The following is a 15,350-nucleotide window of genomic DNA, read 5'->3' as shown; positions in this document are numbered from 1 at the left end:
AACAAAGGAAGAAAATATTTAGGTATATTATATTCCTTATAATAATATATACCTAAAGGAATATATACCAAGGAATACAAATAATGCTATAATGAGGTAAATTATTATAAATATATCAATATTATATAAATTATATTAATATACTTATTTATATAATAATATATAGGTAACAAAGGAAGAAAATATTTAGGTATATATTATTATACGTTACACATTTTTCTAACCACACAAATATTTATATTTGGCAATGGTATTTATTTCCAGAATATATTAACATAAATTCCTAGATTATCTCTCCATTCAGATCATTCAGAGAAAAGAAGTTAATTTAATCATTAATCCTCAACTGGTATTATTATAAATAATTGTGGCATCTTTCACCTTATATTGTATACTTTCTACAGCAAAAATGATTAATGATTTTTATTAAGTACCGTCCAGAATTTATTATTCCAGGTGTTAAGAATTCTGAGAAGTTCAAATTATTTTAATTATTTTATTATTTTCATTATTGCAGACTAAGCATAAGTGTATGTTTATACGAAAAATTAAATTAATCATGCACGATTAATTAATACTAATCAATATTTCATATTCTGTTATTATTTAGTTTCATTTATCGATATTTGAAAAATATGAAAAAAAGGAATTTAGATTTTAAGCAACGCGTAGGTGAGTATCAAAATAATAGAAAATTAATGTGCAATAAATATCAAATACTCGCTATTGAACAAGGCATCTCGAACAAATTAAAGATATGATACAACGAAATCCACGAATAAAAATTAATAAACGTTATAATATTTTTCTTAAATCAAATAAAATCTTTTTTTAAATCATTGTTACAATTGATTCCTATTACCATTGTCATAATTACAATTCTAAATTGTAAAAATGGAATAACCATAATAAAGCAAGATATTACAAAAATAAATATGTAATTTCAGTAAATAATTATGACTTAAAAGATAACAATTTTGATAATATTTAGTATGATAAATTTATAATAAAATCGGTACTATCTATACAAGGAGTTGAATTACATTTTTTCTGATGACTCACCCTATAGATCTTGTATAACATACGTATATTCATTGTAGTCTAACCCAGTTATTACCAATGCCCGAGTAACAACGTATTTTCCAAGACACCGTAAATGCACTCATAATACAATTCAACGTGACATTAACATTATAATACTGTCCTTCTACCTTTTGAGCAAGAAAAACTGTAATGAGTATTAGTCATAAAAAAATATACATACTGAATGTGCTTGAAAGCTTGTTATGAGTTTTTGTCACACCCAGTAGCAGTTATAGTCTATTACTATTTTTATTCTCATATTACATGAAGCAGTCACCTACACTGACTTATTGTAATTAAAAACTTATGTCATTTTTATAACGTTAATACCTGTATATAATTGTACAAATCTTTATTTTATCTTAAATACAAATCTTAAAGTACATTTAAGTATGTATTAAATATAATGTATAGTAATAAATTAATAAAATAATAGAATAAAAAAATTAAATAATAAATAAATAAAATAATTATTATCCTTTTTAAAAAGTAAGATTTATTATTTTATGCATAGTTATATGATCAAATTATACTTGAAATTTTATATTTGTAAAAAAAAATATTTTACTATCATATATGTATATAATAATAATAATATCCCCTATTGATATGTTTTATTTTTTTAATGAAATGATATATGCACATTTATATTTGGAATATTTATTTTTGGAAACAAATATATAACAGTAAATAAGCATTTATGGCAATATATTTAAATATTTTTCCTAATCCATTCATAGCATATCGATTCTTTTAAATATATATTCATTTTTATTAACTTTTAAATTATTAATGCAAAATTAAAAATAGCTATATATAAATATGTACATTTTTATATGGAATAAAATAGTAAAGCATATTTATATGCTTTATTAAATCTTTTGAAAATAATTAAAGTATACTTACAATATTTATTTTTAACTAATATTATATTATAATTAATACATTACATTTACATTACATTTTATTTAAAGTTGTACTGTTAAAACTTGTCTCTTTCATTCTACTTAATATACAAAGTACATAAGGGATTCTTTCCATGAATATTCATCTTTAGGAGAATAATTCATGGTACAAGAATTTTTATGCAGTAATTCCATTAAAAAAAATTTGATAAATTTCATGTTAATAGAAAATGAAAACGAAATACAAAATAAAAGTTTTATTATTCTTTAAGCTTTCTTGTAAACAATGTATGACATAACTATACCTATATATATATATATTGTCTAAAAAACGCCTGATGTCGTTGCATCATAATCACATAGTATTTAAGTGATCAAAAAGGACTAAAGAAAGCTCGTATCTATAGTATTAAACAATTTTCGAAATAGCTGCGAAAAATATTCGTAAAATATTGAAACAATATTTCATAAATATAAAGCGTTTCAATGTTTTAAACAAAAAAAAAATGTAGAGGTAAACTTCATTTAGTAAAAGTTGATAAATTATAGATATTATCAAAAATGAATCGACAAATAATAAAAATAGTAATAGAGAAAAATTGAATCTATTCAATTATTATTTTAAAGAATTAATTGCTTGCAAAAATGATGTCAAAACTCTCGGCAATTATTCAACATTGGGAAACAACGCGACATGAATTGATGTATCACTTATTAACGACATTACTCCTCGAATCTACAGTCTTACTCATGCAATAACCCTGAAAAGGCAGTGATCGATTCGTACGTATCCTCCGTACACGGTAATGATAAAATATACCTTACGTCAATACCACGTGCTTTGACGTAAAATTTGTCTACAATACACATGATACTGAGTTTTACTTCCGCAACACGAAACGGTGATTACCAAACTACTAATCTACATTTTAAAAACCTCACTTCAAAGTTGACCGCTCATAAATCACATTGATTACATAAATGCAACTGGTAGAAAGTGCAAAATGATATAAAAAAGAAGCATTTGCCAGTAACTGAAGCAAATGGTAACACGATAAACACAGAACATCGATTGAAGCGAGAAGAGCACAACGACGTGTACAAATCGTCGAAAACAATGCTTGGAAATGTTATATCGTAAGAATCAACGTGTTTCGAGAGAACATCGAATGCGAATGAGCGATGAGACATGACGCGACGCGTGACGTAGAGATTCAGAAACTCACCATCGAGATGTTGATAGCGTTCCTCTTCCGTGTACGTAGCTGGGAATTGCTGGGCACTAAGCTATCTACACACGCGTCTGCAGTCAGAGCTTCACTGTCAGCGTGGGTGCTATACAGCGTGTATGCCGGTTGTAAACCAGCCGTCCACGAATCGATACTGCGCGAATCAAAGCACACAGCCGTTCCACGAGGAAAACGTATAATGTAATACACGATGCACGTAACAACGAAGGATTATGAATAAGAGAACGTTAGCCAAGATGTCGTGCCGGGAAATCTGCCAAATGGTTTTTAGTCGGTACACACAATTACGCACACGAAATACGCGTCACCGAAACGAGCCGCACAACGGCCGCCCGTCCAACACTTGCCGGCCAATCGCGGTAGCGCAGTAGGAACGTGAAAGAGAAAGAGAGCAATGATCACGACGAAGACGGTATCATAACTTCTCAACCGTCGCCGTCTGATTTCGGTCTGCCCATGAAACGAATGGGTCACGGCGCTCGCGACGCCGATTTTCTTTGTGTTCTGCGTGTCGCGCGCTTCGACATCGTTGCGACTATTCCCGAAACTTGCCGACAGTTGCCGAACGATCAATTGAATTTTGGAGACCGTCCACGTTTTCGTAGTTAATCAAATATTTAAAACTGTAATTATTCGTGTTTCCAGAAATTTGTAATATTTTTCTTGAACGTTAGAAACTTCAATTTCATTTTATATAATTGCATTTACGAGTTATATTTGTTAAGGAACGAATTTTAAAGGTAAGTTTGCTTGAATATAAATTTGGATTTTAAATTAAATTTACTAGTCAAATGAACGATTAATTTGTTATGGTTTTAATAAAGATGAAGATTGACGTAATTATAGAATTTTATATTTTCTTTTATATAAAGAATTTTGTCATGTAACATGCTATTTTAGATGTAGCCTTTCTGCTCGGTCGGACAAATAAACAATGCGAACTTACGTTGGAACATAGTGCCATCTATCAGAATCAATATCAGCTACAGTTTTTTAAAATGTTGCTACTTCAAGCTTTACGTATGTATATGTGTGAAATACACTTAAGGTGTATTATAATTATATTCAACAATTCAGAAATATACAATTTGTAACAAATTTTGAAAAATTTTCATTATTATAGGTGAAACAATAAATATGAAGGAAAATTCGAAACATCAAAATGCTTTTATGATCAAATATGTTGTCACAAATATTGACCGATCGAGGTGAAATAGATCCATATGAATACGATATTTCCATGTTTAATATGAAAGCCACAAATTAATTTTATTTTTGAAGAACATATTTGCTACATATTATACGTTCATTGCGTATATATTATGCCAAGTATAACATTCATCAGTATAATTAAAATACATAATATAAACTCATAATATACTTTCATGAATAACAACTATGTGAAACTTATTAATCACAAAAATTATTAAAAGAATTGCGTTTCATATAACGTATTAAGTTATTCACCAGTAAAATTACGGTCATATATTTACAACCATAAGCATATTGATTCTCTCAAAGTATGTAAGTGTATCAAATTTAATTTCCATTGTGCATTGAAATATTGCAAAATTCTTTGTTATAACTGTTATAAATATTACATAGAATATTCAATATGCATCTTGTTGCACACAATAGAATTCTAATGCAATCTATATCTAGATTTCTATTTGACGAGAGGAAATCATTCGTGCAATCGAGGTCAATGAGTTTAATACTTGTATGTCTAGATCATAAAACGTCCACGTCTATTGTTAGAGAACATCCTTACTTTTCCCTGGATCGAGATAAGATATTATCACAAAATTTCATAAAAGATTCCCACTAACGAATAATTAATTACACAAATTTCGTTTGTTCATAAAAATCAGATTTTATAAAATCAACGAACCGATTTCGTTCCATGAGAATTAATTATTAATCGAATTAATTATTCGTTTAACGAATCGAAACTTTCTTCGAGCTTTTCTTCAACCGCCTTTTAAAAGATTCGGCGCATTATTCACAAACGTCACGTACTTTGTGTAACTGTATAAATTTCAGGCTGGACAATGCGGAACAGAGGAGGCCATGCCGTCAACGAATAATTGCGTAAGCGACGCTTTCGTCAGAATTTTTCTCCTTTGAACAAGTGCGTGCGAGTACTCGAAAATGTTGTATCACTTTATAAAGGGAGAGAATCGAAGACAAGGAAACGATTATTTGTCCCTTTTAAGAAATGGTAGAAAAGGAAATAAAATGAGACGTACTTGCGAGAGGTAGCCTTCCAATAGTGAACTTCTCACGATTTTTTTTCAACGCGGAACAATTTTTTTTATATTCTCCTACACGGCTCGATCTTAACTGCTCGTTTCCTAAATTCAAAGCCTCGCTTCTTCTACATGTATATACGTCTGATTTCTCATGGTATTGACCAGAGTTTTTAGCGTAATTTAAGATTAAACGCTGTTCGAAGGATGTTCTGTGATTATTTATGTAAGATTATGCACTGCAACTTATGTTCCACAAACCTATGCTGTCAATTGTTTAACTAATTCTTTCGAAATTTTTTGTATATTTCCGATGAAAATAATTAACAGTAGCATACTGCATACGTTAGATGTAGATAAATACTGTTTATTAATTACAAATAATTTTTGGTGAATAATTTTTCAAACGTGACATTATAACAACCATATTTTTTGCTACAGGATTATCCATCTTAGAGATTATTTGAACCCTTCGATTAATTATTATTAATCCTTATATGGATTGCAACAGAAAATTAATTGGCCTGGTTACAATTTTATAATATTTATATAAAATAGAATTACGTTGATAATTGTGCTTAATGATATTTAATATCTGATTTTGGACGTGTTCAAGTTTTTATATTAGTTTAAGAAAAGTGTTCAACTCTTAAGTTGTTATTGAGTAATTAGTTTACAACAAATTCGTACAATTAGATAAGAAAATAATTATTCAAATTTATGTAAAAATTAATAAATAAATTTATCTAAGAAATTTAATTTATAACTAATAATGATAACATATATTATAATTATTTCTATTCTAATAACTCATAATTCACAAATAACATTACCCAAACTGAAACATCAATAATATTGATGTTTTACACTCATTTTTATAGTTCATTAGACGTATATTATAAATTCTAAATTATATTTTATTGTTTTATAGATGCAAAGTGCAAAATATATATTGCATTCGTATAATTCACAGATTAAAGTAAAATTATTCTTTTTTATTCCAGGATACATAATAGATTGATTAGTTTTGAGTCGTATTTCACATGTATCTGACATGCAACGCTTGAATGACATCAGCTGTATTAGGTTCAATAACTCGCACGTGGCATTTACATGCACGATGATGCAGCCCAACTTTAATTAAAATAACTAACGTGCTGTGCGTAACATTATAGAGCAGAGAAGGCCGGTCGTTTTGCGATCGTCGCGTTCTGTGAATCAACAATGAATTATTGTCACTTTTCTTTGACCAGCGATCACTGATCCATTGACACATAAAGAGCATCAGAGAGAGGATTCACGATTTTCGTCAGAGCCGGCAGGGAATTTGTATTGTTTGTATGCATCGTTCATATTGCTTCAAATAATTCATCGCAAGCCAATGCACGCGGAATTAACCACTGGACATATGAATTATGTTATACATACGCATACTTGCGAATGATCATGCACGTGCATGCCATTACATTTCTATTTACTTTCGTGAAGGACTAAGAAAAGCGAAGAGTTTCTGGTTTACGTTTAAAATGTACAATATATATAAGAATTATGTCATTCAATAGATATAGATATAATAATTATTATGAATATTAAGTCAATAGATATATTAATTATTATGAATATTAAACGATGTAAAATTAATACAAAAATGATACTATGCTGTAATAGAATGCTGAAATTGGAATGAAAAACGTTTGTAGTAAATATATTTACATTTTTATTAACCTATTAATGTATTAATACATTCAAATATTTACTTTATCATCCTAATAAAAATTGTTGAGTGCTTAATGTAACAAATTATTAGACCTTTTATTATTATTATTACCAAGGTAATGCTATGAATTAATTAAACAAAACCTAATTTTAGAATCAGAGAAAATGAAGGAAGTTATTGAACGAAGAAATTTTAAAAGTTTGTTGGAAGATACAAATCCTATTTTCAGTTCATACAAGTCATTAAATCAGCACTATGAAGTGTTACATATTACACCATCTTAATCAACGTAGATTTTTAATCAACATAGAATTCCCTTCGAAGGGAAATTTATATTTAAAAATTACAAACACGGTTTATTATAAATTGAATATTTAAAAAAGAAATTTTTTCATCTTTATTCAAACAGCAATAAATTTATATTTCCTATGTCACGAAGCAGAGCCTGATTTAAAATACTATAAAAAACCATTAATATTATATTAATTTATAATAACATTAAAATACCATAAAATAATATAAAGCACATATTGTTGACATAAGATATATATCAAATATATATCTAATATAATATTATATTACTATTATACTATATCCAATATAATATCTTATTACTATTATATTAAATATTAAACGTATTTTTGTCAAAATTGATTTTCATGTGTGTTTTATATATTATTTATATAAATAAGAAACAATATATTTATGTATTTATATACTATTTGTTTAATAATAAAATTTTAATGATCACTGGTGATCAATGCGATCATCTTTAATCTCATGCATCTAATCTTTGTTTCCTTCCTATTGCATTATTCATACCTGTATCACACAATTATAATTTATTCTTTTCTAAATCTATACTTCCTTGTAAACCTGAATTAGGAACTATTTTAACGTTACAATTCGAAATACGATTACCATTGTTTTTATGCAAATATTTCATCCGTAATTCTGATGCGAAACGACATCGATATCTGCATCCACTTAAAATTACACAAACGTAGACTCATCTCTTATCAAGATGTATACAGACACTCGCGAACTTAAAAGTATCAGTTAAAATGCAGCTGGACACCTGAATTTTTATTTGTATTCGCCGTATGAATGAATTCAAGTTTAAGGACGCGTGAATGGTTTTCTTTAACAACGACTTACTTCCTTTTCTCTGCCAGTCAAACTTAATTCACCTTTATCTCAATTTTGAATATGCAATTTTGCAATATATTCATATTGAATGGAATTCAAAAATTTGATTATATATACCATGTCGCGATGCAGTTAATAATTAAATTTAAAAAATAAGTATTTAAAAAATCTTTTACTTTCGTAGATGAAATTAAGGAAGAAGAAAGTTTCTGATAAACTCAAAATATCGTTTAAAATTCCTATTGTTATTGTAGGCACTAGTAGATAACTAGGAATTATTGTTAGAAAAATGTTCATTTCACTGATACGATTTCCATTGATTTTTAGGCTGGAGAAAATGAAAAATCGAAAACGTAATTCATGGAGAGCACGCATAGAATGTGTTGTAACAATTACTAAAGAATGCAATACACAGAGGGCCCCGACCCACTCTCTATTGCAATTCGCACGTGTATGACGAAGATAACGTACTCTTCATAAACGTATGATTTACAGTTGGTTTGGTTACAGGAATTGTAACAGCGAACGATGCAAATAATCGAGGAATATGTCAGTTTCTGAAACTGACCGTTTAAAGGGAAAAATAATCTTGGTCTAACAGTAATTCCCACGCATGAAAAAATATGATATTGTTAAATATTTGATATGAAATATGAATGAAATGGGAAATAAAAGACCACCGATATAAAATATTTGATATCTACCTTTGTTTCGAGATGAATAGTTATATTTCTCTTTCAAAGATGAAATAAAGTGAAAAAATAATCCATACCTATTTTACTAGAGCCATATATCTGTATTATTTGACAATATTAATTTTTTCAAAATTATATTGGACATTTCGAGTTACTCACAATACTATACGTCTTGATAAACTTGCTAATACGATTGTGTGTGAAGATGTACATAGAATAACTATAATTTCATAGAATAGTATTATAAATTAGATACTTTTTTGAAATTTTATAAAATGGTCAATTATAATACTATTTTAGTGAATTTCTATTTTCTTTTTAATTTAATCATTCATAATGTAGGAATTTAGTAATTTTACATTATAAATGTGAGTGAAGAAATGAATTTATATGTGAATTCATGTATGAGGTATAGTTTTAAATAAACAGCCAGTAAAGGATGAATAAATAATTACTAGAAACAGTTTAAACGAGCAATGAGTAAATATAAATTGTGTTGACATAACTTAATTGAATTATATTATAAATTCATTTAAAAAAATTTCTTTGTATGTTATATATTATTTTATATATAGATATAATAATTTACATTATTGATATAAAAATATTGAACATAAAGCACGATTGAAAAATTGAAAAAGCTTAAATGCTAAAACAAGTCTTTTACAATCAAAGCATGATAGGTTGTCACTGATTACTTTTCTTTTGATCCACTCTGTATATTAATAACAAATTAATTTACAATAAAAACTATCATCGAAGAACAAACATTAAGGACATTGATTCTTACTGTTTCGTATTTCAATTATTAATTTTTCTTTGTACCTTTATCACATGAAAACTCCAAACTCATTTTAGATTAAACTTTTATTGGTAATGATAATTAAAGCTTAAATTAACAAAACAATCATTATCACTGATAATTAAATGTTATTATAGGAAACCTACATCGTACGAAATTTTAAAATATAAAATTCGACAAGTAAATGAACATTTTGTTAATTAAAATCAGCAATAAAATTTGTAAACAAAACAAAGCGAATTTACGTTTATTTGTAAAACGAAATATATTATAAAAGACGTAATGACACGTGCAGATACGTAATTGAAAAATCAAAATTTGTAAATCAGATATACAGATTGTTTATATCCAATTTCAATATTGATTTTATTTATTAAATATTATGAACGCAAAAACTATCGGAAAAACGATTCGGTGATATTTTGGAATTAAATTTCGAATCGATTTAGTAAGATTCTTACTGTTCCGTTGATCTCAGTGGAGTTCAATGTATCAACGTTGGGATACGTAAAAGAATGCGAAGATTTGTATTACTTCAGCGTATCGCGGTGGCTGATTAATTCAAATGAAACAAAAACGAACGTTGTTCTTCATTTGTATTCTGTTACGACTAGAAATATTCGACCCATCTTAATGCTTTCCGTATTCCTCTAAACCATTAGCGTTAACAAAAATGGCAAAAATAAGTATTTAAAATATTTAAAAGTATTACACGTATCAATCTTAGCGTGAAGTTTATATTTATATAATTCTCCATTCTTTGGATCCTATAAAATTTTTAACAGCTCATTTGCATACATATAAAATAACACTATAATTCCTTTTTATATATATTATAGATATATATGTATATAAATATTATAAATATGTACATGACATATTACATTTATAAATTTATTTTAGTAAGTAGAGATTTCTTAAATTTCTATTTGTATTCTCTTGATAAGGGTTTAATATAAATATACGCGTAAAAAAGAACGAATATTGAGAATTTTCAAATACAAATTAAAATAATTTAGTAATAACACAAATTAATAAATAAGTGTAAACTGTGGAACAAATTATTTTCCTAATTTTTGTAACACTAGAGTTACCTAAACGACTCAGTTAACACGACTTGTATCAGAACGAATATTGAGGATTTTCAAATACAAATTAAAATAATTTAGTAATAACACAAATTAATAAATAAGTGTAAACTGTGGAACAAATTCTTTTCCTAATTTTTGTAACACTAGAGCAACCTAAACGACTCGGTTAAAATAACTTGTTTCAGATATTTTATCTTTGAAATAATTGAAAACAAGTAGCTACTTTTGACAAACGTTATACTAACTTTTATTCAGGTAGAAAAGTGATTATATATAATATATTTCTATCTATGTCGTTTCATTATAATTATTATCATTCGTGTGCAATAAATGTAATTACTCATTGCAGATTAATAGTTCTAGTATTAACAGAATAAACTTTTAGATATATTACCTCAAATGACTGTCATCATTTCCTTATACTATTGTTCAATCAGTATAATTATCAACTAACCAATCAAATGTCCTAGGATAATTATATCTATTCAGTTCCAAAGTTAATACCGTAATTACTTTCAAATCTCTGCCACCTCGGGTAAAGCTAACTTCAATTTAATTAAAAACAAAAATAAAGAAATTGGCAGAAAAACTGTTAAAAGGTTACATAATTAATTTAAATATCCATTCCAGGCTAGGAACTAAACAAAAAACAATAAACTCGTCACATCAATTCGAGGTAACAAGGTCCTTCGAAGACAGTTCAGAGTGGGAGAGGAGCAACTCAGCATTCACCCCTCTTCTCTCGCCCCATTCGTGACCGCAGGTGAGTTCGTCGTTTCACGATCACTCATAAAGCTCGCCTTCGAACGACCAAGCAATACAGAGTCCGTGAAACATTCGGTAGCGCACTTTTGCAAATTCCCATTCCCCAATCGTCCACGCCTCATCCCGCGAAATCGAAAACATATCCGCGTGCAACCTTCAGAACTCGGGATCGCCTGTGAAGTTTGTGAAGAATCCCGGATACCGATTTAGTCCCGTTCAGTCACCCAACATCGATGTCGAATGTTCAGAAAATCGCCTAGAGTTATTGTGATCATCGTTACCGTTGCTCGTAGACTAAACAGGACAGCTGCGATTCAAAGTTGATCCATTATATTCGAATCGTTCGTGTTCGCGGTACCTTTCTGTAAATATGAGGACATTCGTCAGAGCATGGACGATCTTTTTACTGGTGAAACTCTCATACGCCGGAAAAACGGTGGACGTGCTGACATCCAACAGCCTGAACACATTGGAGGAGGAAGAGATTCTTCGAGTTCTATCACGGAATAAGACCACGTCTGTGAACAATTTCACGCTGATCGAGCTAATCGAGGATGGGAGGAATCATACGAATGGGAGAAACAAGGACACGTGGCGCGCTCAGAAGCTGGGGCTTTCCCATGTTAACCCTTTTTACAGTGAGTTTTAATACGAATATTAAATATTTAGTGTTTCACACTGGGACTAGTTAGCTAAAAAAGTAAAATTACCTAGCTAAAAGGCAAAATTTGTGAATAATAACTTAACTTACCCAAGTAAAAAAGTAAAATTTTTGAATAATAATAATTGAAATTGTGCAGTGAAAATACATAGATGCATGTAATTACGTTCTTAATAAGAGTCGAAGGTATAAGAATAAGAATTTTGAAATCAGTCCTTTCCACTGGTTTGGTAGTTCCAGTGGGAAACAAAATTTAGAATTTGGTGACTGAAAGGAGTATCATAGGAGAACATCTCTGAACTTGTTTAACTCCAACGAAAAAGAAGTTAAATTAATGAAAGAAGAATTGAATATTGGTTACACGTCCTAGCGTTTTAATTAAGAAGTTTTAAAAAGAAAATGAAGTTAATTAGTTTGATTTTTGAGATGTTCATGTCATATTTATAAGCTGAAGTTGAACTTGAGAAGTTGACTGAGAAAAATTAAATTGATGAATATCTTTATACGACAGATCAAAAATCTAAAATAGGTACGCGTGTATGCAATCTTGTGACTATTAATCAATCGATTTGATAAAGAATAAAGAATTAATGTTTCAAAGTGAGTGGTTAATGTTAAAATTTTAATTACACTGCTTTCAATCGATATTTACCTGACTTCTAGTAACTTTTAAGTGAAACTAGCACGTTCTCGAAAGAAGTGGTCATCGATTAAGCGCAAACCCAGATGTTTGTTAAATTATTTGTGGAAATAATTTGATTTTTATTGATTATATACAACTATAATACTAATTTTTATTATAATTATACACAACTAATTTATATTACGATTATACACAACTTTAATTCTAATTTTTAAAAATTGAAAATCCGATGTGTATATTGATACAAGAATAATTGACTTTCAAAAACTAAACAATGGCGGTACAATTGATATACTTTAATCTTTTCAGTGCCTTTTTAATTTCGATTTTAAAACATACTAATATTTATAAAAATAAAGATTCGTAAATCGTACTAGGAGAAATGTGTTTAGATTAAATTCTTATGAAATAAAATTACTATTCCTTATATAATATCATCATATAAAGGTATTCATTTCCAAGGCACACAAAATTACGCAAAGTATCGTATATATTTTTATAAACATGATTAATTTCAAAAATTCCACGAACAATTCAAGCAGATAGTACTTTAACGTGGATTAAATTATATATTTTCGTATTTTTTTGGTAGTATGTTAAATACCGTAAATAAGTCGATAGGAATGGATGCGTGGATTATAAAAAGATACTGTTAATTATGCTATTAATGTATCTATAAAGCTAATTTATTGTATCAAAGGTCGATCATATTGTCGATGACATATTTATTCATCTGTAATATCGTAAATAGATATCTTTCGTGCCTTATAAATATGTATAATTTTAAATATATTTTAAAAATTAATTTATTTTTCTTGCGAATTAAAAATATTGAACAGAAAGAATTTGGTAATACTGTATTTTCATGCAAACAAATTTTAGTTTAACTGAAAAATATTATTATCAGTCTTATATTAATTATTAATTTATGCTAAATAAATAATTAATAGTTAGCAAACTATAATTATTAATTATATGTTAAGAAAGACTTATGGTAATTGTTAATTATAGTTTTCTACCATTTTTTTTTAATTTGACTTTATATAGTGTTTAAATATTTTATAATATTAACAATTATCACATACTAGTCTACGATGCTTCGTAGCATGAATTGTAAAATTTGTTTAACTTATTTTCTTAATTTTTCTTGTGTATTCTATTGTATTATTTATAATTTGTAATTCTTTTGCATCTACGGAGTTTCTTTATTAGTTTACATTCCCTTGATGTTTCTTTTTTTCACTCTTTTCATAGTCTTAATACATTAAATTACATACAATTATTTCCTAATATAATATGGAATTATATTACAAAAGTAGCATATTATTATTACTTCGTATATATTACTTTAAATAAATTAAATTAAGTAAGAAATGAGTAAGAATATATTCGCATTACCCATATATTATACTAAACAGGGTTATCAATTTTTTCAATACTGGTTCAAGAGCGTGAGTGAAGCAAACGGCTACGGGTCATGCAAACGAGAGAAAAAGGCGAAACTATTTACAATATTTCGAAATACGCGCTGGTCGAGTCAGATTTTCAGTCATGCGCAGTGCCTGCGTGTACTTCGTATGATTTCGTTATCCTTCGTGTCTCGTGCACGTCCCCATCACGTTGTCAAATTCTATCAATCGTTACAGTGAACTATATTGGAAATGCATCACATTTGAGAACGATTGTTCGTAATTCTCTGTTTACACTCGAAAAATTGGAACTAACAGACAATCTCGATTCTAATCTCACTGAAAAATTACTTTCTATATTTCATCACGTGAAACATACTTGATTTCCTCGCCTTCCTAGCATACGCTCAATTTCTCTGTTCGTTGCATTGTATTTACGTGTTACTAGTTTCCGAAAAAAGGAAGAAACGAAACTTGTCGTTTTAATGGATAATGCACGTAATCGTTTCCAGGCAAGTCCAATTTTGTTTCGATACAGTTACTTCGTTTATTAGTAATGACTTATCTAGTAAGGTGTTATATTTATTCTAAAAATACGTTTTACATGTTCAACGAGATTGAAAGGAATTTTAACGTTAACCACAGACTGATTTAACGTAGTGGTTGTGTGAAAAGTATGTCGAGACTTGCACCAGAATTTATTACACGGTATAAATATATAATGTGTGATTTACACCTATGTGCAAGATTTAAGGAATATATTTCTTATTCCAAATTTTATTTTCATTGAAAGCATTAGAAAAATATGGTAACACGATTAAAATTTATATATTCTATTATGCTAGATATTAATTTATAGGTTAAATCTGTAGCTACTAAACTAAGAATATATAGATTGCAATTAACAATTCTTACAAGAGTACATACTAAC

The 15,350-nt window shown here is 28.2% G+C and overlaps 2 protein-coding genes across 2 annotated transcripts in view; one reads left to right on the top strand and one right to left on the bottom strand.

The window, feature by feature from the left end:
- The window catches only part of LOC108551529 (uncharacterized), a 23,688-nt gene extending 19,967 nt beyond the window's left edge, over nucleotides 1-3,721 (bottom strand). The window contains exon 1 of the mRNA XM_017905736.1: nucleotides 3,215-3,721. Within this exon, the coding sequence (XP_017761225.1) occupies nucleotides 3,215-3,217 (3 nt within the window). The 5' untranslated portion in view covers nucleotides 3,218-3,721. The remainder of the gene's footprint in view (nucleotides 1-3,214) is intronic.
- Nucleotides 3,722-12,076: 8,355 nt separating this feature from the next.
- The window catches only part of LOC108551531 (nose resistant to fluoxetine protein 6), a 21,240-nt gene continuing 17,966 nt past the window's right edge, over nucleotides 12,077-15,350 (top strand). Inside the window, exon 1 of the mRNA XM_017905738.1 lies at nucleotides 12,077-12,344. Within this exon, the coding sequence (XP_017761227.1) occupies nucleotides 12,077-12,344 (268 nt within the window). The remainder of the gene's footprint in view (nucleotides 12,345-15,350) is intronic.

The sequence above is a fragment of the Eufriesea mexicana genome, unplaced genomic scaffold (assembly GCF_001483705.2).
Source record: "Eufriesea mexicana isolate 0111107269 unplaced genomic scaffold, ASM148370v2 scaffold4395, whole genome shotgun sequence".
In the NCBI taxonomy this organism is placed as follows: Eukaryota; Metazoa; Arthropoda; class Insecta; order Hymenoptera; family Apidae; genus Eufriesea; species Eufriesea mexicana.
The sequence above is the reverse complement of the archived record's forward strand: the minus strand, read 5'-3'. Positions and strand labels throughout refer to the sequence as shown.